The 23,906-nt window shown below is 41.8% G+C and overlaps 1 protein-coding gene across 2 annotated transcripts; it reads left to right on the forward strand.

Annotated features, from left to right (window-relative positions):
• Window positions 1–914: 914 nt before the first annotated feature.
• On the forward strand, window positions 915–23,181 carry csnk2a2b (casein kinase 2, alpha prime polypeptide b). Of its 2 annotated transcripts, XM_034141931.1 has the most exons (12): window positions 916–1,960; window positions 6,013–6,124; window positions 6,689–6,790; window positions 9,728–9,778; window positions 10,968–11,027; window positions 11,189–11,272; window positions 17,465–17,575; window positions 19,334–19,435; window positions 19,764–19,864; window positions 20,537–20,685; window positions 21,747–21,830; window positions 22,551–23,181. In XM_034141931.1, exons 1-11 carry the CDS (start codon window positions 1,857–1,859, stop codon window positions 21,821–21,823), a joined length of 1,053 nt encoding a protein of 350 aa, XP_033997822.1. In that variant the 5' UTR covers window positions 916–1,856; the 3' UTR covers window positions 21,824–21,830; window positions 22,551–23,181. The 2 variants fall into 2 exon arrangements, with proteins under 2 accessions (XP_033997823.1, XP_033997822.1); XM_034141932.1 differs by lacking the exon at window positions 9,728–9,778 and having other exon boundaries at window positions 915–1,960.
• The last annotated feature ends 725 nt before the right edge of the window (window positions 23,182–23,906 follow it).

Here is a 23,906-nt window from a genome sequence, read left to right on the forward strand (position 1 = left end):
TCAGAAATCGGGAGAAATGCGGGAGAAATATGACCCCGGGAGGAAACCGGGAGAGGGCAATGAAATCGGGAGTCTCCCGCGAAAATCGGGAGGGTTGGCAAGTATGGTGGCGCTACAGCTATTGGGCCAACTCCACCAATCAGGAGGAGACAGCCACGGCCATTGCCGTTCGAAAGCGCTGGAGACGCTGTAGTACATATGCCAGGCCAGTAGATGGTGCTGTTCTCACTGAATCTGCCCTTGCTAAAACAGGGATAAAAAAGTGCAAATTGAGCAAAATGAGGCATAGCTAAAATGCATGATCTTTTTGGTATTTTGAAAAAAAAAAAGTATAAATATGCCTTATATAGGTATGGTCCTACACTATATTATTCAAATATAGCATGATAGGTCCACTTTAAGATATTCATAGCTATCGGGATGTTAAGAGCATTCCATGGAATATAACAAAAAGTGTATCTCGAGCCAGTTTCTCAAACTTACCTACCCCACCTTTAAAGTTACTAAAACAAATACTCTAAATGAAAAAAACTACTGAAACAAAGGACTGTAATTTAAATGTACAAAAACCAATTACCGTATTCTATGTTTATTTTACACAATTACTTTATACTGTCTTTGTCTTTTTATTGTGCCCCTCTCATGAAATAACTGGCCCCAGCCTGGCCCCCCCAGTAAAATTGGTCTAGAACCGCCACTACTAGAAGTTCAGAAAAAAATGACATGTCATTCAAATAAAAAGCCACATGGACTAATTATCAGAAGTAAGAAGTACATGTACTCATCAGCCCCAGTCATTGTTTGTTTCGTCCTTTTACATAATTGTTACAATATTACTTATAACATTTGAACAGCCAAGGTGGAAATTATTTTAGTAGTTTATTTACAGATACAATGTTTTTGACAGAAAAAAAGCCATCATTGTGGCCCTCTGTCACATCCTCCCCACTAGAGGGCGCTGTGTCCCGGCGGCTTAGCCCAGCATCACATTCCTCCTGTTCGCCCCGGCAGCCCGCGGCTTCACATCCGGGCGGCTCTCTCGCTCCTCTTCAATCGCAATCCGCTTCCCTTCCCTGCGCTCTCGACCGGGGAGGTCCGTGGCTGCAGAAGAAAACCCCGAATCCCGGGCCCTCCGTCCGCGTCTGGTACTGGGCCCTGAGGCGCTGCTTCCCCGCACAGCCGGTCGCACATGACGCGGGCTCCGCCGATGGTGGTGCACGGCGCCGAGCGCTCCCCATCGGTGCGACATCTACGCGCTGAAGTAGCATCGCTGGCTAACGTCAGCTAACAACATCGATCTCTCTGCTGCTGCTGTCACATCAACAGTTGATTGAAAGCTAACACTGGACCACCGAGGGATCCCCCCAATCCCCGACCCTCCGCCGGCTAGCGCAGGAAGCCCACCGGTTACCACCCCCATTTCCGATTTAGGGCCTGCAACGACAGTTGCCTCTGAGTTTTAACCCGTGATATTTAAATCACGGACCCCCGTTCCTCCTCCTCTGTGGCCATTTAGGGGTCCGTTTTATCTACCTCAACATCCCGATGCCTCCCCGCCCCTGTGTAACCTCAGCCGTACTATCACCCAGACTCTGACCAGCCTCCTTTCGAGCCCCACCGACATCCGCTCTGCTGCTTCTGACAATCCCACCAAGGAGCGCTGCTCGGCGGGCACTGATTGAGGCGAACCCCGTTGGACATCTCCGGTTCTCTCCATCCCTTTTTCCCAGTCTGGCTGCAGAGGGAAGCTAGCTGGCTGGCCTGTTGTACTTCATACCCACCCACTCAGCAAATTGTGTCTATCCCCTACCACCCCATCTAGTGTGTCCTCCACCCCAGCAGACCCCCGCTCCGCCATGCCGGGTCCGGTGGCCGGTAGCAAGTCCCGTGTTTACGCAGACGTCAATACGCTGAAGAGCCGGGAGTACTGGGACTACGAGGCCCACGTACCCAACTGGAAGTGAGGACATTTCTATTTACTGCATGCATGTCTGACCACAGCAGAAAATGTGTTTGCATGAGGGGAAGAAGAATAAGGAATGTGTAGCAGATGGTCTATTATTAGTGCGAATGCTGTTTACACCAAATGCTACTCCTTCCACATACTTTCAGCTAGAGACATCATTCCAACTTTAAAATGATCACAAGACCTTCAGCTATTAAAATGTTATTCAGATTTTTGATATCTTTTACATTGAGATATTTAACTTAGTTTGGAGCTTGGTAAAGAGGCCTTCTTCAGGTTTTAACATTAGTGTGTATTGAGCAGTTCGTTAAGGTTAGAGTGCTTTGATCTCAAAACAGACAGCTTGAAATTCTCCCACATTTTTTTAAACCTGCCATAATTCCCAAACCCTACACTCCTTGGACATAATTTTTCATGAAAAACGTAGGAAAACCTCTCCTACGTTGAAAAAATAAAGAAAATAAAGAAAACAAATTAAAAGTCCACCTAGCTCCCAATAGACTCTCATGTTACATTTTTCCGGATCTTTCTTCAGACTAGAGAGAAGTAAACTTTAAACAAACTGCTCCCATCTCCACATTTTACACACAAAACCTAAAAAAACAACATCTATCAGTTAATTGGGGTTCCCTGATGCTCACGGTCCGGTAATTTGTTTTATAGGAGCCATAGTTTTTGAACAGGTGGCAAAATTGTCAGATATGATCCTCAATGCATTCTTAATGGGACTCAGTGCTGCAGTTGGTTACCATGGTGTTGCTGGGCAGATTGGGCCCACACACCTGAGTGACATCATCTAATCAGAGCAGACACGCCAACAGACAGACTGGTACTATTCTTTTAAAAAAAAAAAAAAAATGTTATCAGCGTGCCGACGATCGTGAATTATCAACGGGGGTGGGGGGTGAAGAGCTCGACGCTCGTGAACTGTGGACCTGTCAGCGCAACTTACATTAGGGATGCTCCGATCGCCGATCCGATCGAGTGGGCGGGGCCTATGGGGATCTTCCATTTAAAGAAATGTTTAAAACTCAGTTAATGGGGCTCATTCACTGGCGCTTCCACAAACAACCAACATAATTGTTACATTCAAATGAAGTAGCCTACATTATTCAAGTTTACATTAACTTTGGATAATAACACGGGAGAAATGAGCTGAAGCGCTCTCTTTTCCTCTCTCCCCCTCTCTCTCTCTCCTGACAGCCTGTCAGTATCTCATGCAGCTCACTGATCCAGTAATGAGTGACCCGACAGTGAAGAATACATATATTTATAACTAGTTCCAGAGGTAGATCAAATAGCTAAGTGTGTTAGGTCTAACTCTTGTGTGTTTTGCTCCGCTCACCGGTCCGTCACAGCGGGTGGAGCTGCAGGATTTCTGCTTCACACACGTTGCACCGCTATTTTATTGTCATTTTCGGACACCTTAAAGGGGACCTATCATGCAAAATGCACTTTTGTACGTCTTTTATACATGAATATGTGTCCCCGGTGTTCCAGGGAACTCACCAAGTGTCAGAAAACACAACCCTCTTTATTTTCCTCCATACCCAAATCTCTAAAAACGGGGCTGCAACGGATCTGATACAGACTGATCCAGATTTGAACACTTCACTGACGTCACAGAAGTGGCGCTACGGCTATTGGGCCAACTCTCCACCTATCAGGGGAATGTGGGGTTGGGCCACGGCCGGCCATTGCCGCTCGAAAGCGCTGGAGACGCTGTAGTACATATGCCAGGCCTGTAAGTGGCGCTGTAGTCTGCCACAAAAGCAGCGAAGAAGACTTCCCGCCCATAGTTACCATGGTTACCCTTCTGTTTATTCTCCGCTGTGGCTTTTTTTTCTCCCTCCCCGAGGCAAGCGTTTGCTCCCGCTGCTTTAATTCAATGCAATCCCTCCCCGTCGAGGCAAGCACTGTAATTCTCTCCGGTTAGTCCACCAGCAGATGACAAACACCCACCTCTCCGCCTCTTCCAAGGAACGAGGGGACCGTGCGGCAGAGTTTCAGTTTCAGTTTCTTTCGCCGGTCAAGATGTCCGTTAAAGTTTAAATCTTCCGGACAACATTTGAAAAGTGCCGGTCAAAGGTGGTCTTTGTTATTTATTGAGCTTTAAAACAAATGAATAACGACTCTATAGGCCTATAATAATATAATAAAACCATAGACTGTATATATAAATAAAACACAGAGGACGGAGATCTTTTTTTCTCCCCCTCTTGACTTGATCAGAGCACGGCTTCTCTCTCCTGCAGGGGGGCGTGCTCAGCTGCAGCTCACAAAATCAGCCCCGTAGACAGCAAATGGCACATAGAGCGAAATGAGGCATGGCTAAAATGCATGATCTGTTTGGTATTTTGAAAACAGAAACGTATAAATATACCTTATATAGGTATGGCCCTACAATATATCATTTAAAGGGCCCATGTCATGGCCATTTCCACTGATCATAATTCCATTGTTGAGGTCTACTAGAATAGATTTATATTGTGCAATTTTCCAAACTCACATTGGTTTCTCATACAGCATCTCTGTAAACTACGTGTATTCACTGAATTTCACTCTCTGCCTTTAACGGCTCGTTGTAGCTCCAATAGCTCCAGCCCCCACCCTCCCTGTGAGCACAGTGTGCTCTGATTGGTCGGGACGTTGTGAATTGCGCTGAGCTCCGTGGAGGTGTTGTTTCCTTGTTAGCGATACACAGCCAAACACAGCCAAACTCATCCTGAGCACACACAAAGTCACAGCCGAAGTAAAAACAATAAGTGTGGCTTGATATTGAGTAAGAAAAAGGTTGATAAACGCTGTGAGAATGGGTCTGCAGAGAGAATTTCGCCGCGATCCCAACTGTCTGTTATCAGCCTGCAGCTAGGGAGGAGAAATCAGCAGAGCTGCCTGCTCCCTGCACACAGATGTGTGTGTGAGCAAGTCCGTGGATTGGTCAATTTGGACCAATCAGCGGGGGCTTAACGTAACGGCGCCGCGGACGTAACGTAACGGCTCCACGGATTGGTCCATTTCGTTCCGGGTACGGCTTGACATCATGCCGTACCCGGAACGAAATGGAAGAATCAAATGGACAATGACGTATCTCCAACGAGGCGTTTTGGGGAGGTATTTTCTGTGTTAGAGTTTTACTCGCTACAGGGTGTACTTTGAGGGTTTGTGACTCTGCACACCGTTTACATGCATAAAAACCTTCATAACACACAAGGGGACGGGTAATAACCGGAAAAGCATGACATGGGCACTTTAAATATAGCATGATAGGTCCACTTTAAAATACTGCCAGACTGGTGAAGCCATTTTGGCGAGCTTGTTTTGCCGCACACAGAGAAAAGTGTCATGTATTTTACGTCTCGCGATCGGCATTTTTAGAGAGCACCGATCGATCGGCAGAGAGTGACTATCGGCCGATATCGATCGCCACGCAAAAACTGCGGCATTTTTACAGCTCCTTATGGGTACTGCAATTTGTGAAGTGCTTTCCTCTGTGGTGAAACTATCAGCACTGCATTACGGAGGAAAGCAGCAGAAAGTCGCCTGGAGTTAAAGAGAGCGGGGCTGCGTTGCGTGCATGGCTTCCTTCTGCAGGTAACGGGGAGACGCGCTCTGGCGGGGGTCTCGTTCAGGATCCGAAAATACAATTTAAATATTTTGCACACTTATTCCACTTATTCCTAGTGTGCCACTGGTTACGGTGCCAGGGGTTGCCGACCCCTGGTTTACAGCATTCGCACGCATTTTCTGCAGGAAATGCATTTTCTAGTTATACATGTAGCTGTGAGGGTGTGATGACACTGTGATAGTACAGTCTCCCAGCCCACCACCCTGCTGCTCTGCTCTGTCTGACACACACCTTCATCTCTGCCCCCCTGCTCACCCTCCCTGCTTACTTAAATAACCTCTCAAGATCACAACCACACATGACTTTTTCCCCTTAGGCTTCATCGAGGGCACTTGACACACACTGACTTAATTACATGCTGAAATTATTTTCTCTCTTTCACACGAGCCCTGCACTGTTTCTCCATCTGTCCCTATAGCAATCAGGAGGACTACCAGCTGGTTCGTAAACTGGGCAGAGGGAAGTACAGCGAAGTTTTTGAGGCCATCAACATCACCAACAATGAGAAGGTGGTGGTCAAGATCCTGAAGGTGAGCACTTTGCTCTCCCTGCTTAACGCTGCATGTTCTTTCTGAGTTCTGGAAAATGTGATGGGCATCTTAAAAATATATTTTCTGACACTAAATGGCAGATTAATCTAAAGATGCTGGATTAAAGGGGCCCTATTTGGCCTTTGGTGTTTCCCCTTTCCTGTAGTGTGTTTTCGTTTTTGTTGCATGTAAATGGTCTGCCAAGGCTAAAATCCCAAAGTTCCCTCCAGTGCGAGTTTCTTTCCCACACACTCAAACAGAGATGTTAAACTTTTAATAAACGTAAAATGGTTATCGTCATGGTGATGCAGGGGACACTTGATGATGCCTGTTAGTACCATTGCTATTAATTGTTGGTCAGAGTGAAAGCCAGCGTCGGCCATTTCAATGTGATCATCTAAAAGTGTCTGTACAAACATTGACAGACTGAATGCAGCAGCAGCATGCAGGCTCAGCAGCTTCAACATATAGAGTCAGGAATAGCACATAAACAGACTCTGCTTTTTTCCCAGTCTTGTACCCTTTTCTAAATTACTCTTTTTGTTTGGTTTCATATGGAATTAGCCGGTCAAGAAGAAAAAGATCAAGCGAGAGATCAAGATCCTGGAGAACCTGCGAGGAGGGACCAACATCATCCGGCTGGTGGACACCGTCAAAGACCCCGTGGTAAGGTCCCTAATGTCTCTTCTGTTTAAATGGGAGAATGAATGGAAAAGTGTGCAAATAAAACATACTAAATGTTTAAGAATATTGGTAAGTGAGTTCACACAGTTATTGGACAGGGAGACTGTTATTAGCTGTTGTTGCTTTTTTTATTTGGTTAACAAAGGGATGAAATAACTCAATACCATATTTGCGGTGTTTGCTTAAATGATTCTTATAGGGACATGACGATAAGGGTTGCACAATTAATCAAATGTTAATGACAATCAAAATTGCATCAGGCGCAATATTTGTTACAGGCAAAATATATGTAGGTATTTATTCTGAACGACGTATTGTGGTGTTGATATCAACATGGCAAAATCTGTCAAAAATAATCACAATTTGTTATTTTTTCCAAATCGTGCAGCCTGACACTGATTCAAATCACTGAAATCGTGGTACTGTTAATTTTGTGATGCCTTGGTAAAGCCTGAAGGAGGGAGGACATGATGCAGATTACACCACAGTCACATAGCCATTTCATAATTTTGTCATAAACGGCTTGACAGCTATTTTTCGTTGCCATTTGTTTGTGTAAATGAACGTTGATCTTCTCCTTCACTCATTAGCTGTGAATGCCTCGGACTCTATTCACTAATTGGCTGAATAGGACATTATACAGACTGAGTAATAGATGCTGGCAGGGTAAAGTCCGTTTGCTGTCGGGTCGTAGGAATCGGACACTTGTGTTCTCACATACAGCTGCTCAGGATAACGTCTAGACACGGTTGCAGTGCATGTGTAAAAGGGGCTACAGTTACTCTTCTGAGTGTGCTTAGTGTGTGTTACCAGATGAATAAACTGTATTGTGAATGTATTTCGCTGCAATGTAGTTTACACCTTAAATAGACACAGTGTTTTAGAGTTCAAAATCAAGTTGAGTAATTCTTGACTGTATGGTTTTGTTTTGGTCCACTTACTTTTCTTGATCTCAAACAGCTACCTTATATATGTCACATACCAATATTAAAAGCAAAAGTAGGCAACAGCCAACATTTCATGAAGTTTCCAAAGAAATCATGGGAATCTGGAGTGATAACGTGTGTTGCAAAAAATGACAGAATCACTTTTTGAGAGGCACTGATTTTTTATTTTCCTCTGGATCTGATTTATCATTGTTATCATTATCCTTTTTGAAAATAAAACCTGTTGCCACGTGGAAGAAAGAAACATTTCAATTGTTATTTCTAGTTTATCATCCAGTGTTTCGTCGGCTTGATGTTTCGCCTCGCTATATTTTCATTTTTTGTCAGTTTGGTGCAGCATTTTCATAGCCTCTGTTTAAATCTGTGCTCAAGATCTGGCACCCAGTGGCTACATTTTTATAAATCATCCGGAACACAGCCAAATGAAAAGAAAATCCAGACAGAGGGCTGAAGAGACTCTGAAGGCTTCTCAATTCTCTAATTTCCCCTCCTCTACTCCTCGGTCCTCCGGTAGTGACCCGGAAATGGATTTCAGCGCGCCATGTTGAAGGACATCTAATTTCTCTAAATGCACATCGAGGACCGAGCATCGAGGAGGCTCTCTGGAGGAGCTATAATCGAGGATACACTGATGGGTCCTCCACGGATGTATTTCCGGCAACAGTGATGTTTCAAAGAGTCGTGACGCACGGCCGGACTGATCTCAGCCAATGACAGCTCTGCATGCATCCCCTGGATATTCTTTTATTAACGGCTTTCATCGCGATGCGATGTTTCCAGTGAGAACAGCTGTGAGGTCCGTGCAGAAAGCAGAGCAGTGTGTATAATATATATCACTCAGTATCATATCCAGTCTCTGATAGTTTTACGTTATTATGAGAGTGCTCTCATACTTGTTTGATTCTGAAATTGTATATATTTATATAAATATATGTGAGTGTGTATGTCCGCATCTGTAGCCTGTTATCTCATTATACCGCACTGTGAATGAATTAAAAGTAAATATATAAGTGGTCATGAACACATCTGTCCATCAGACAGAGGGCTGCTGTGCCTCCTGTCATCATTAATGGACGTCTCTTTAAAATGACCGCTCAGAGGAGAGGAGTTCTCATTTCTCTAACCGCCTGCTGCTTCCCCTCCTCTCTCCTCGGTTCCCCTCCTCGACTCCTCCGCTCGCATCTCCTGTGGGCGGGACTAAGACACGAGGATAGGAGTCGAGGAGAGGAGTCGAGGAGAGGAGTCGAGGAGGGGAGTCGAGGAGGGGAAATTAGAGAATTGAGAAGCCTTCTCTGCTGATACAAACACACTTCCCACACACTTCATGTGGGTCATAAGTGATGAGAAAGAGGGATTATTTTTGTATGATTCTATACTTTGTTATTTTTAGGAAAATCCTACTCATTAGGCAATTTTTAAGACTGCTGTATCTCTAACAAACCAGGAAGGAAACATATTTGAAAAAGTTACCATTCATTTCCTCAGTTAACTGAATCGAGTATTAAGTAATATAAAAGTACATCATTTCTTTATTTTTCACTTTTTATTGCACATTTTCATTTTCATATAACCTTCTGATATTATAGAATTAATTTTTACTATTTCTTTCTTTTTCTTTTTTTTTAATTCTCAAATATAGCAACTGTCATGAGGGATACAAAAAAAGTAATCGGATTCTGATTTTAAAATCCATTCATTTATTTAATAATGCCCATAGTTTCATGCATACACATTTACAAAAACAATACTACAAGTTCAATCAAGCAGTGACTGATTATTAAGCATGATGCGGATGATTTTACTTTATATTGGGTTTGGGTCCAGTTCTCTTCCAGCAGGTTAAGGTGGTTGTTGAATCTGTGTTTTGATCAGGAATGAGCCACATACTGCTCTTGCCTTTATGTCTATCTTTGTCTGATTCCTTCTCTCTGACACTTCCCTTTCCTCTCTCCTCTCTGTGGTGGCTGTACAGTCCAGAACTCCAGCGCTGGTCTTTGAATGCATCAATAACACAGACTTCAAGGTACAATGATCCCCTTTCTTCTGCATGCTTCTTATTCTGGGGTCCATCATGTCCCATGTTGTACTGTCTTCATCAGAGTGCAGGTGGCTTCAGCTTTTTACTTATTTCAAATTAAAGATTACATTACATTTAATTTCAAAGCGATTTACAATAAGTGCAGTCAACCACGAAGAAACTAATTCAGAACAGCAAGAATCCTGAGTGTACATTAGCTTTCTATAGAATGGTGCAGTGATGGCGTATGTTTGTTGGCTAACCCGGAAGTTAGCATCGCTACGGCTCCCTCGACAAAAGCCAATGGGATTTTTCCATTGGAATATTGCAGAAAATAAGCTCTGTGGCAAACACATGCTTATGACGCTTCAACGTTTTTTTCAGGAGGATAACCTCCACATATCGTCCAAAGTTGTGATTTCTTAAGTGGAAATACAATCTTCAGAAGTAAAAAGCTATGGTTAGGCTATTGACAAACTACATCACGGTTGCTAACTTTACAACAACAACAACGCTAAGTTGAAGGCGGCTAACATTCAGAGGAATGGGTAGTCATTTAGTCACTTGCTAGCAACCACCATTTTAGGACACATAGAAGCGTTGAACATTTACCAAGCCCCCAGGAAGTGCTCCGGACTCTGAGGAAAATATTCGTAGTGGCCAAACTGCGATACTACAATCTCCGTATCAGTCAGTGACGTCACTGGGCCCAGAATACTTTTTCCCATTGACTAACATTGGGAAAGAAGCGTCTGTAAATCAGCGGATAATTCTTTTTAAAATGAAATAAACCGCCCAGTATGAACACTTTTATAGCCCTTATTTGAATCATCAGGTTTTAAAAGTTGTAAAATGCAGTAAAAGCCGAATCCAGATTTATTTTCTCTCTCCATTCATTCTACTGAGCCGAGATCGGGGGCGGGGCTTAATCGTTATTTCAGATATCTAACAAAACAAATAAAACGTGTTCCAGACGAGGGAACCGGAAGTGGTAAAATGCTAACTCATTTCTGGGTTAAGACTCATTCCTGCACCACTCTGTAGGCCAAACTATTGTAGGTGATACGGCAATGGCTTCAAATGAGCTATACCTTTCTAAGCGCTACATAGAAGGTTTTCTTTTTTTTGGCCAAGGTGCAGTCAGTCTGTGACAGAAGACGTTCACTCCCTGATGTAAATGTGTGTTTCCCTGCAGGAGTTGTACCAGAAGTTGACAGATTATGATATCCGTTTCTATATGTACGAACTACTGAAGGTAAGACATTTTAAAAATTATTTTAAATTATGTTGAAATTACAAGACATGAAATGTTCCCGCTTAGTCTCTTATTTTGGCAATGTGCCTGAGAATGAGAAACGTTGTGTACACTAATGTATATGATTGCCTGCTCTGATATCACATCTGTGTGCGTGTCAGGCTCTGGACTACTGTCACAGTATGGGAATCATGCACCGTGACGTCAAACCCCACAATGTGATGATCGACCACCAGTTGAGAAAGGTAGGTGGTGCTTAATATAGTCCTGTTTCTTTCCTCACACACCCACACACACTGGATGTTATCTCACCTTTGTATTTCAGCCCCTCTTTCACACTCGCTCTTGATTTATACTCTCCCCCATTTGAAAAGGAGTCATTGTTAGTTGGTAATGCGTTAATAGGGGCTTCTATACATATGGTGTACAGTGAGTGATCCTCAAATTTAAAGCAGATGTAATTGTCATCTAAATATATCTGTTGGACTGCTACAAGACAGTCAGAGCTGAAATTGACAGATATTCATATTTAGGAAATATTTTTATAATCATGAAATTAATTTCTGTGATTTGTTTTCAGCCTCTGAATTATTCAGCTTTTTTTCAGTTTTTATTATAAACTATAATATATATATATTTTGGTTCTGGATTGACAAAAAACTATTCATTTAGATACATCCCTTTTTTTTGTTCTCAACTGGTGAGTCGCGACCCACTTCGAGTGGGTCGCAGATGTGTGAGTGAAGAAAAAGATAATATATCTTTTTTTTTCAAACTTTTATTTTGAAGGCTCGATTTTCCAACGCTGTGCATGATGTAGGCGTTGGACTGGCTGTCACGTAGTGATCATCTTCTCAATAAAACATCTTTGCTGATATTTTTTTGAGTCTTCTGGCCAATCAGAATCAAGATTGTTGCCGGAAGACCCCACGGAGAATAACTTTGCGGTAGAACTATTCTTTATACATCCATAGGTACAACTTCAGATAAAAATTAACACATAATGAAATATGATCCCCGGTTTGATGATTGACAGGTCACAGAACAATGTGGGCTATCTACCCTTACCCACAATTTAAAGTAATTCACACAGACAAGTTCAGCTGTCAGAACAAAGTGAAAAAGAAACAATGGCATAAAATATTATTAATATGTCAGGTAGTAATAGATTTATTTATTTTCTTCTCAGAGTGTACCAGAATGCGTAGTTTATATGTTAGTATTTCTAAAAATCTCTAAAAAGACCCCCCTTCTGGGGTTGAGTTTTCAGAACCAGTTAGAACCAGGGCCGTAACCATGGAGTCAACATTGGGGGAGACCAAAAATTCAATACAAATTTGAATACTAATTTCCTGCCATTCTAAAGGAAAATATATAAAAATGCACTAACACATGAGATACTTTAAAACCTGTTAAATCCCATGCCCCCGCCCGTGGGGGCAAAAAACAACAATATTCACAAACCTGTGTCTCAGGCATGGACGTAGGAAGCATCCTCAATGTGGGTGGGACAATTTGACGGGGGGTGTGGGCAGGTGGTGGACCTAACCTCCTCTAGGGGATTACATTTTAAATGTTGAAGTTAAATGCATCAATCTGGTGCACTTTGAGAGCAACATGAGGGACTAAATCTATGGATACATCTCTCATCAATACCCATGTGAAACAGAACTGTAAACAGATTTACTTTTTCTTTATGCATATTTTACAAATCACTCCTTTTAAACTGTATTTTGTGTTACTGTCCTATAGTATGAGTTGGAATGATTTCATACCTGTTATTCTCTTATTTTGTATAACTATAATGATCATATAAAGGTGTGCCTTGTAAATACTTGTTTACATAAATGGTGATCAAACCGTTTGAGACCCACTACTTAGACTAAAGTGAACTATCTAAACACTGAGTCCGTTACCTCACTGAGCTGTAGTTATCAGCCTCTCAGTCTGACAGGAGAGGACTCTCCCTCCACCTCTCAGAGAGTCCGTTACCTCACTGAGCTGTAGTTATCAGCCTCTCAGTCTGACAGGAGAGGACTCTCCCTCCACCTCTTTAATAACAGCGCCTTATATCCGGGTGCTAGTGGAGCACGCTCGTGAACTGTTAGCGCCGGAGCCTTGCAGCGGGGAAACTGTGGCGCGCATCATTTTACAACTAAAGACACAGCTACACAAAAAACGCAGCATGTGTACGGCTCATCGACCGATGGGTTCCAGAGATATGTCAAATCCACCCAAATGACCCCAGAAGTGTTTCTTTTTTGCTAAACCTTTCTAAAAAGGTCAAATTTCACTTGTTTTGCATTAATCTTGATACAAGGTACTTATTATATGTTATAGTTTGGATTCCTAAAGCTTGTAGTCTACTATCCCATCATTCAAGGGTGGTTTTCACTATAAGTCATGTTTTTTTTTGGACGGAAACTATAATTCTTTTTTTTTTACTACGTTCAATCTGAATTTACTTTAAAATAAAAACATCTATATTGATTCTGACTTTTTTCTACATCCAACTCACAGGTTTATCATTGCTTTGAGAAAAAAGATTATTAATTTACCCTTTTTAGAAGTGAAGATATAGTCAATTCTTCTGGGAATGTCATTTTCAAGCCTGAGACCTGAAAAACAGGCTTGGGGCTTAACTGGTTAAAATGTTTTACCATAATGTCTAATTGTGCATTGTATTACATCACCCTATTTTATCTAGTTTAGCTTTTCTTGTTTCATTGTTTGTAATGGCAGAGATTAGGGATGATTAAAGTACAACTATAACCATAATCATATTAAAGCATTTAAATCCATAGAAAGGTCTGTGCCACGCAATTTCAGAAGAAACAGGAACCTATTATTGCCCTTTTGTTTTACAGTCACGACTCGCACTAGCTGCTTGCCGCTCAATCAAATTCAAAAGACCCCCCACTTACAAGTACAGTAGGTGGCGGTAAGCACCTTAAAGTTGTTTGCAACCCGCTACAAAACAAGAGAAGAAGAAAAACTGATACAGGATCTGTTTAATCGCCATGTCGGTTTTCTTTATTGCACTCTCAAGACATAACATTAAATAGAAATATTTTAAATGTAACTAAAGTGTCAGTTGTACATGTCAGTAAACATTGTCAATATAAAATAAAGTGTCAGTTGTACTATATAATAACAGTAATAACAATATAAAATAAACTCCCAGCTGTAGGGAGTCTCAGCAGCAAACCCACCTTTATTATATATCTTCCTGAGACCCACTGCATCCGTCTGCCATAAACACTATGCAAACATACATGTTAGTTTTGGCCCATAGTGGACTCCATTTTGTGTTGTGTGAAATGGGGGGAATTAAAAGTTTAGGTCAAATAATATTTAAAATTATATAAATTGTCATATTTGTGTATGTGCCCCTGCCATTCCCCCACAAGGTTGCAACATTGATGATAAATAAATGACAAATAAAGCTTTGCCAGTTTATAACCGATGAAACATGATGGTATCAGAATAATCACTTACATGTGATGTATAGGATGCTACACAGGTCACAAAAGATAAAGTGTCAGGAGAAATAAGCTTAATCGCCATGTCGGTTTTCTTTATTGCACTCTCAAGACATAACATTAAATAGAACAATTTTAAATGTAAATAAAGTGTCAGTTGTACCTGTCAGTAAACATTATATATAAAATAAAGTCATAACAGTAATAACAATATAAAATAAACTGTCCCAGGTGTAGGGATATTCCCAGCAGCATGCACACCTTAGTGCAACGTTGTGTGTCGTGTGTCAGTATTTACAAAAACTATACCAAATAAACTGTTATTAAATGCAGTTTGTCGCTCATCCTGCCGCTGCGCCGACGCTTCCTCATGGCGCAGCGCCCACACTTCATCCTGGTGCTGCTGGCGCTCCATCTGCTGCCTGGCGCTCCATCGAGGTGAGCATCTTGTCCTCCGTTTCCTGGGCCTTGGTGAACAGCACCATCTGATCTCCACGCAGCGACTCATTCACCACGGCACGCCGGTCCTCCAACGCCTGGGCGGTGTCAAAGAAATTCGCATCCCGTGTCCGCTTTCCTAAGAGGGGAAAATAAGCAAGATACAATATACAAGTTTAGTCGCCATGTAGTTTTACAACATACTAGGAATGTGTTTTTTTGTATTTTCACAAATAGAATTAAGGTTTCACAAATCTGAAACTGTGTTATAAAGAATCTTTTGACTCTCTGGGATAATCCAGTCCAAATAAATCGGCTATGCAGCGATTTAAGAGGTTCAAACACGGAGGATTGTTCCTTTTTGAAGAGTGCTTCATGTATGCTTGAACTTTGTTTAATGTTGTTGAGGCAAGTTAAACATAAAATATGATGAATATTATGAAATAAACATGATTGTGAACATCAGTTCGATGCGTAACGTTCTTTCAAGACAAAGTTACAGTGTGTGTACCTTTGCGTTTGGTTGCTGGTAAGGAGGACGACAAAGCGCTGTGATCTAGAATGCAAAGCTCACTTGTTTCCAATCCCGAGAGTTGTCCATCCTCACCTGAAACAGACGATTAGTGCCATGAGTTAGTGAAGCAAATTACAGAAACACTGCACAGTTATTCACAAGTCAAAACGTTTTCATACAGCGGAGAATATCTAGCTAGCTAGATGTAGCTAGCCGGGGCCGGTGTTAGCCTATTATGGCTAGCATGGCTAGCTTGATCTACTGAGCAAATAAAAGTACATCTGAGACCATTATTGTGCAGATTAAAACCCCAGTGCATGTAGTTGATTTTACCTTCATCGTGGTAGTCATCGTTGGCCACTGAATCCGCCGTTTGTAGTCCTGAGTTTCTTTATATTTAGCCGGCTGTGCACAATTCCCAGGTCGAGTGAAAGCTACCGAACTGGCTTCAGTAGCATTCCCTGGGTCGCCTCCTCGGCGTAGATCTCCAGAAGCGCCGACACCTCCTCATCATTTCTTGATGCTTGCCATAACTGCTTTCAAAAACAAACACAACGCACGGAGCGTTGTGTTTTTGTAGCGAGGAAAAACAATGGCGGCTCTACACAACATTTTCAGAGTTGTACGGGCGTGGTTTGCAATTCGCCCAGCCAATCAGCACTGGGGAACTTTTGGAGCACTTTTCATCCACAGAAAAGTACGCTCTCTGAGCTGGCTCTAAAAATGGGGGTAAAAGTACCCGAGATTAAGTACGATTTTTGGTGTGAACGCGACATAAGGGGTACTCACGGAACTAAAACGCGAAAAGTACGGTGAAAGTACTCCGGTGTGAACGCGGCTATTGGCACTAATAAAAGACTGGCATATTCCTTCAAGGTCCAGTCTGTCCAGTTTCTTCTGGTGCACATGACATATGGCCACATTATTCAGCCTTGTTTGACTCATCGATGATCTAAGCCATGTCTTAAGCCTCCCCAGGGAACTAAAACTCCTCTCAGCCTCTGCAGAAGAGGCAGGGACGACCAACAGAAGCCTTACTAAAGCTTCCACCTGACCGAAGAGACCTCTCACCTCTGGCACCATTTCCCGAATAATGCAACATCTGAGCTTGTTTCATAGGTGTAATTAGCCCCAAACATGGCATAGATTACTTTAGGGCTAACTAGAAAAAGATACCAGAACTGATGGAGGGCAAATTAAAACATGACTGACCTGCTTGGAGCATCAACGCTAACTGAAGCTGGACTCCGACGTGCGACAGCTAAATACACCCCCCGGGTACAAAATAAAGGTATGCATAAACAAACAAAGGCGGAACCAATTTACATATGAAAAGAATATATCATTTTGGTGAAGTTCACAATAACAGAAAATAAAGATTTTCAAGTGTACAAATAGCCAAAATAAATGGTTACATAGTGGCGGGGTGCTAGTGGAGCATGCGAGCTGATTTAGCGCAGTTCACCAGTGTGTGCGCAGGGCACCATTGTACACACCGACGTTAACAGCAGCCCCGTCTGTGCACACTGTGACCGACTCTGTCGTCCAGTGATCTAAGCACCTTCTGGAAAAGCTTCACAAGTCCGTCGGTACGCAAAGGCGCTTAGTGACACAAGTGACGTTACGCGTTTCAGATGTTTGCGGTGCATGCGTACCTGCGTACCAGTTATGTGCACCCCTGTGTATATATATATATTCTTTTTTTTAATATATATATATATATATATATATATGGGTATGTGGCTTGTAAACAGATGTTTAAATACACAGTTTATTATTGACTTAGAGTTTATATGAGGGATTTTGGGGGTCTTAAATAGTGCTTTGGGTAGTAGAGTTCCTCCATTGATGGCAGCTCCTCCCTACTGATCTATATATTGTGTGTGTGCCACTTGCTAAGGCTTGCTGACCAAAGGTTATGAGAGGTTACACTTGTTTAGTTACACTTTTAAATGTTCTTTTGTGAGTGAAGTTTAATGAGGACGTATTGTGTGTTTCCATAGCTACGCCTTATAGACTGGGGACTGGCAGAGTTCTACCACCCGTCTCAGGAGTATAACGTCCGAGTGGCCTCGCGGTACTTTAAAGGCCCCGAACTGCTGGTGGACTACCAGGTAACACACACACCTCCAACAAGCCCACTTACAACTCACATTTACAGATATTCAAGATAAAAACACACAACATGTTCATATAAAACGCTGACAATCACAAGTATGTAGGGCTGTACCAAATATAATGATTTTCTTCTTTTTAATGTCATTAAAAAGTTCACTGTAGATACGAAAGGTATTTACAAAACAATATGTATATCCAACAACCATAAGTAATACTTACACATAATAAAGAAATAAAAGAGACAAGAAGAGGGAAAAAAAGGATATTTAATTTTTTTTAAACATTTGAAGTTTCTATTGAAGTCTTCAAATAAAGCTTCCAACGTCTTATTTTTTATATAAAAAAAAAAGCGCAAAATACTATTAAATATAAGATTAAATTGTAAGTTCTTAATCAACTTTTTTGAATTAATGTAACTCGTCATTCTGTTCCTCCCTTTGTGTGCGACAAGCATGAGAGCTAACCGTTTCTTTGGACTTAAAGGGGACCTATCATGCAAAATGCACTTTTGTACGTCTTTTATACATGAATATGTGTCCCCGGTGTTCCAGGGAACTCACCAAGTGTCAGAAAACACAACCCTCTCTATTTTCCTCCATACCCAAATCTCTAAAAAAGGGGCTGCAACGGATCTGATAAAAACTGATCCAGATTTGAACACTGTACTGACGTCACAGAAGTGGCGCTATGGCTATTGGGCCAACTCTCCACCTATCAGGGGAATGTGGGGTTGGGCCACGGCCGGCCATTGCCGCTCGAAAGCGCTGGAGACGCTGTAGTACATATGCCAGGCCTGTAAGTGGCGCTGTAGTCTGCCACAAAAGCAGCGAAGAAGACTTCCCGCGCATGGTTACCATGGTTACCCTTGTGTTTATTCTTCGCTGTGGCTTTTTTTCTCCCTCTCCGAGGCAAGCGTTTGCTCCTCCTGCTGCTTTAATTCAATGCAATCCCTCCCCGTCGAGGCAAGCACTGTAATTCTCTCCGGTTAGTCCACCAGCAGATGACAAACACCCACCTCTCCGCCTCTTCCAAGGAACGAGGGGACCGTGCGGCAGAGTTTCAGTTTCAGTTTCTTTCGCCGGTCAAGATGTCCGTTAAAGTTTAAATCTTCCGGACAAAATTAGAAAAGTGCCGGTCAAAGGTCTTCTTTGTTATTTATTGAGCTTTAAAACAAATGAATAACGACTCTATATAATAATATAATAAAACACGGAAGACGGAGATCTATTTTTCTCCCCCTCTTCTGACAGCCCAGCAGCTGTTAAGAGCGCGCTCCCCTCTCCTGCAGGGGGGCGTGGTCAGCTGCAGCTCACAGAATCAGCCCCCTGCAAAAACAGTGCTGGAGAACAACAAATAGAGCGAAATGAGGCATGGCTAAAATGCATGATCTGTTTGGTATTTTGAAAACAGAAACGTATAAATATACCTTATATAGGTATGACCCTACAATATATCATTTAAATATAGCATGATAGGTCCACTTTAAAGGTATTTGAATTCTAAAAAGAAGTTGACTGTTAATAATATTAGTAATTGTATCTAACAGTGCATACATGCCAGGTTTAAACAGAATAAAAAGACAGGAAAAAAAGAAGCTACTATGACTTGAATGTTGATTTAGAAATGTAGATTTAGCTTACAAATCTTTGGTACAGTCCTACATAAATTGGATAAAATGTTGTCAGCACACAAGGATAATTCTGATGTCTGTGTTCTCATCATCGGCAGTGCTGTTTGATGATTTTGTGTTTCAGATGTACGACTACAGTCTAGACATGTGGAGCTTGGGCTGTATGCTGGCCAGTATGATTTTTCAGAAAGAGCCCTTCTTCCACGGACAGGACAACTACGACCAGGTGAGTCTGACACACCCGTGACACCAGCAGCTTGACAGGAAGCAGTTTATTACTGGTTTTCTGAACACACACTGAATTAAATCAAGAAGAAATCTGGCTTGCTTCTCAGCACACTCAGGGTGTCCTGTGTCTCTGTTAGACATGTAATGTAGACGAAACTGTGTTTGTACCTGGGTCTGTTATCTGATGTTCTCTGTGGTTCCTCACTCTCAAGTGTCAGTTGTAGTAACAGTACACACTGCTGTCGTTCAGCACACACATAATGTAACAAACTATGTTTTTATATTTCAAAGTGTTAAACAGAATACGTGTGTTGTGTTTTTTTTAGTTGGTGCGGATTGCCAAGGTGCTTGGGACAGACGAGCTGTTCGGCTACCTGCGTAAATACCACATTGAGCTGGACCCGCGCTTCAAAGACCTGCTTGGACAGTAAGTCCACTCACACTCTACTTATTGTGACATACAGTTGTTTTATGTAACGTAGAAGTCTAATTTGAATACAGGGCTTAAAATACCCAAAGGGGCTGCATAGAAACAGTTTGAAAATCTGCCCTGCTGAAGTCATAAGGAACATACTCAAAGGGAAATATTCATATGTTTACCTTTCAGTTCTGCATATGTCCTCACACTCAAGCCCTTCTGCTGTCTTGAGAGGGAATAAAAACGGTGTTTATTGGTCTATATGAATAATTTCCATTTAATTTAAAAAGTAACATGAATGAGAGATTGATTCATTTATATTTGCGTAACAGAAATGTCATTACATCCCGTCAATGCAATCCCAAAAATATATAAGTTTGAGCCTTCGCCTGCCTTCAATAGCTACCATGATCATTGGAAAGTTTGCACAATACTCTCCCTTATAAAAGTGCTTTATTTAACAACTATTTGAATTGCGTATATATTAGCGCTTATATTTGTGAAATTGACTGTTTTTGATTTGAGTGTTGTTTGCATAGAAAGGGGCAAACTTTGTGCCAAATTTGCAAATAGGGCAGAAGCAGCGAGACCCTCTTTGCTTAGCAGCTCAGTTAGGGGCGCATTTTACCATGCGTACTTTGAGAACTATGCTGATTCTTTTTGTGTTCTTTGTTCCTGCAGGCAGAGCAGGAAGCGCTGGGAACAGTTTGTGCAGACAGAGCACCAACACCTGGTGAGTCCTGAAGCTCTGGACCTGCTGGACAAGCTGCTACGCTACGACCACCAACAAAGACTGACTGCCACAGAGGCCATGGAGCACCCCTACTTCTGTAAGAAACACACGCATACTACATACATGTTTTGCTATAAATATTAGGACCATAACTCGATATGCATGACGTAAGGACACAAATTCAAACACGTTTTGCTATAATTGTGAGGACCATAACCCAATATGCATGATGTGAAGACCATTGATGGGGTCGTTACTCAACAAAAAGTAATATATTACTCATTACTTTAAATAAAAGTAATATATTACCTTACTTCGTTACTCTCTACATAAAGTAACTCGTTACTCTTTACATTACTTTTGCGTTACTCAGCAACAGCCTATAGCCAAAACTTAAAACTTAGGCCTACATGTGTACACATATAACAATTACTATTGCAATAAGGAAGACATAACACAAGTTAATAATGGTAAACATTCTAGTTTTTGCTGCTTTTTCGGAGTCGGCACACACTCAACATCATCACTCTGGGTTCGGGGGTCTTTAGCTACTAGCTTCGTGTTAGCATGTTGCCTTTGCAGGTGCTTGTAGAGGTTTGATGTTGTTGTGTTTGCAGCAGTGCACCTTACCGTCACATTCCTGTCCTTTCTTCTGACACATTTAAAATAATCTTGTCTACCCCTGGAACTAGCTAAACTATTATAAATATGTTTATTATTTACTGTCGTGTCGGGTCACTCATTCACTGGATCAGCGAGCTACATGAGACACAGACGGGCTGGCAGGAGAGGGAGAGAGGAAAAGAGAGGCTCCAAAGTTACTGTACACTTCTGAATAATGTAGTAACTACTAGAGTCTAGTCTGTCAAAGGGAGAATCTAGTAATTTTTTCACGCAATGTTAGTAACTATAGTGTGATTACTGAATTTATAACAGTAACGTGTTACATTACTCCGTTACCGACAAATGTAATGTGATTACAGTACTTTGTAACGCGTTACACCCAACACTGGTGAGGACACGCATACATACATGTTTTACTATACTTGTGAGGACCATAACCCAATATGCATGATGTGATGACACACACACACATATGTTTTGCTATAATTGTGAGAACCATAGCATGATGTGAGGATGTTCCCCTCTCCGTTGCAGACCCAGTAATAAAGGAGCAGTCTCTGTCAAACTCTGAAAACAACATGGTATCCAGTGGCAACACTACAACGCGGTGAAACACAGGTAGCAGTTTGAAAAAAGTGGAGGATAATGTTTTAGATTTGTTTAAAGATTCAAATGTTATACATAATTTACATGAATATTTAGATAATATATATATATCTATGTAGAACATCTTCATGTGCTGAACACACAATGACATTATTATAACCCATCTTTTAAACAAACCCGATTTTGAGATTTTTCACTAAATTGAGTTTTCAAAAGTGAACTCGACCATTAACACCACATTGCTGTGCTGTATCAAGAACAGCCATACAGTTCCAATAAAGACAGTGTGATGTACAGATGGGTGACAAAATGGAAAAGAGTGTAATGTCTCACAAGAAAGTGAGACATTACACTCTTTTCTCAAAATGTTTTTTTAATTTGTCTATCATCTTTATTTAACGTCAGAGTATTAAGGAGCCATAAAAAGGTTCAAGAATACTCGATTCTTAAACTCACTGCAAAAACTCTTGAATATCCTCTGAGATTTAAGTGGTGTTTGCACCAATGTATGACTTATTAGTTTTTCTCGTTAAGTAATTACTTTAATATTGACAATTCTCCTTTTTTTTCGGAGAAAAAACAGTTGACTTCGATAATAGGGAACCTGAAAATGCTAACTCATCTTGAGGTTTAGGACTCATTCCTGCACCACTGTATTGGTCGTCTCAGTATCTCTAAGACTAAAAGTATTTATTTCATGATTGCTGTCCTCTCTGGTTTTCCTCTCTGCAGAAGTGAAAGAAGAAGAAGAAGTTCGTTACCTCAGCTTTGTACCCGGTTGTGACAGTAACTTTGACAAGTGTACAGTGACAATGGATCAAAGTAACTCTGACCAGTTACAGAAACACACATCTATACACACATCAATGCAAGCACACCTCTACACAAACACACATGCAGACATGCATACACACATCCTTCTCCTCTGTATCAGTCTGCCATTGGCTTGTCCTGGTTCCCTGTCCAGAAGCCTGACCAATGAGCTTGAAGCTGCTCCCCCTCCCCCAATCGTCACCCCAAACGGTCTTTTCCTCCCAACTCAGTGTCATGTAGGTCAATACGGACAAACAACTTTTAAAGACAATTCAGTCCCTCCTCTCTGTCGTCCCTTCTTCCTATCGTCCCCTCTTTGTTTGCACCAGCATGGAGAATGAACAGGAGCGTGAGCCTGTAAAAATAGCCCCCCCCTCCCCTCCCGACCTGTTCATCCATCCGTCTGTCTGCCCACCTTCATCCTCATTCTCATCCCAACAGACAGACAGACGTCTTAGCACTACTCCAGTTCTGAAAGTGGCATGGTGGACTCTAGATAGAATGATTATAATAATATGAATGAAAAATAAATGATTTTTATTTAGATGAAGTGTGCCTGTGTCAAGAGTGAATTATTGCTCTTTATTTTTGTAGGTGTGTGACATCTTTCTGATTTAAGCAATATATATTTATCTTGATACAATGTGAAGACAGGTTTTTATGAAAAACAGCGATTAAAGGCACAATATGTAACTTTCTGCCACTAGGGGGCTCCAAATCGAAATACTAATTATAGACAGAATTTGGTGACTTTGTAGAGTAGCATGGGAAGGTTTCTCAATTCTCTAATTTCCCGTCCTCGGTCCTCCGGTAGTGACCCGGGGCCTTTCTCATTTCACTAATTTCCCCTCCTTGAATCCTCGGTCCTCCGGTAGTGACCCGGAAATGGTTTTCGGCGCGCCATGTTGAAGGACATCTCATTTCTCTAAAATGCACATCGAGGATCGAGCTTCGAGGAGGCTCTCTGGAGGAGCTATAATCGAGGATACACTGATGGGTCCTCCAGGGTCCTCCGCGGATGCATTTCCGGCAACAGTGATGTTTAAAAGAGTCCTCAGCCAATGACAGCTCTGCATGCATCCCCTGGATATTATTTTATTAACTGCTTTCATCGCGACGCGATGTTTACACTGAGAACAGCTGTGAGGTCCGTGCAGAAAGCAGAGCAGTGTGTAAAATATATACCACTCAGTATAACAGGCCTACATTACTCTCTGTATTTGCTTTAATTTAGTAGATATCTACAAACAAAGAGTCGATATTTGTCTAAAACCA

This window comes from Trematomus bernacchii, unplaced genomic scaffold (assembly GCF_902827165.1).
Source record: "Trematomus bernacchii unplaced genomic scaffold, fTreBer1.1, whole genome shotgun sequence".
Taxonomy (NCBI): domain Eukaryota; kingdom Metazoa; phylum Chordata; class Actinopteri; order Perciformes; family Nototheniidae; genus Trematomus; species Trematomus bernacchii.

Coding starts and splice junctions, on each gene's coding strand:
- csnk2a2b (XM_034141931.1), top strand. CDS start 1,857: ATGCCGGGTCCGGTGGCCGGTAGCAAGTCCCGTGTTTACGCAGACGTC. Junction 9,779..10,967: donor TCAATAACACAGACTTCAAG/GTACAATGATCC, acceptor GTTTCCCTGCAG/GAGTTGTACCAGAAGTTGAC. Junction 17,576..19,333: donor AACTGCTGGTGGACTACCAG/GTAACACACACA, acceptor TTTGTGTTTCAG/ATGTACGACTACAGTCTAGA.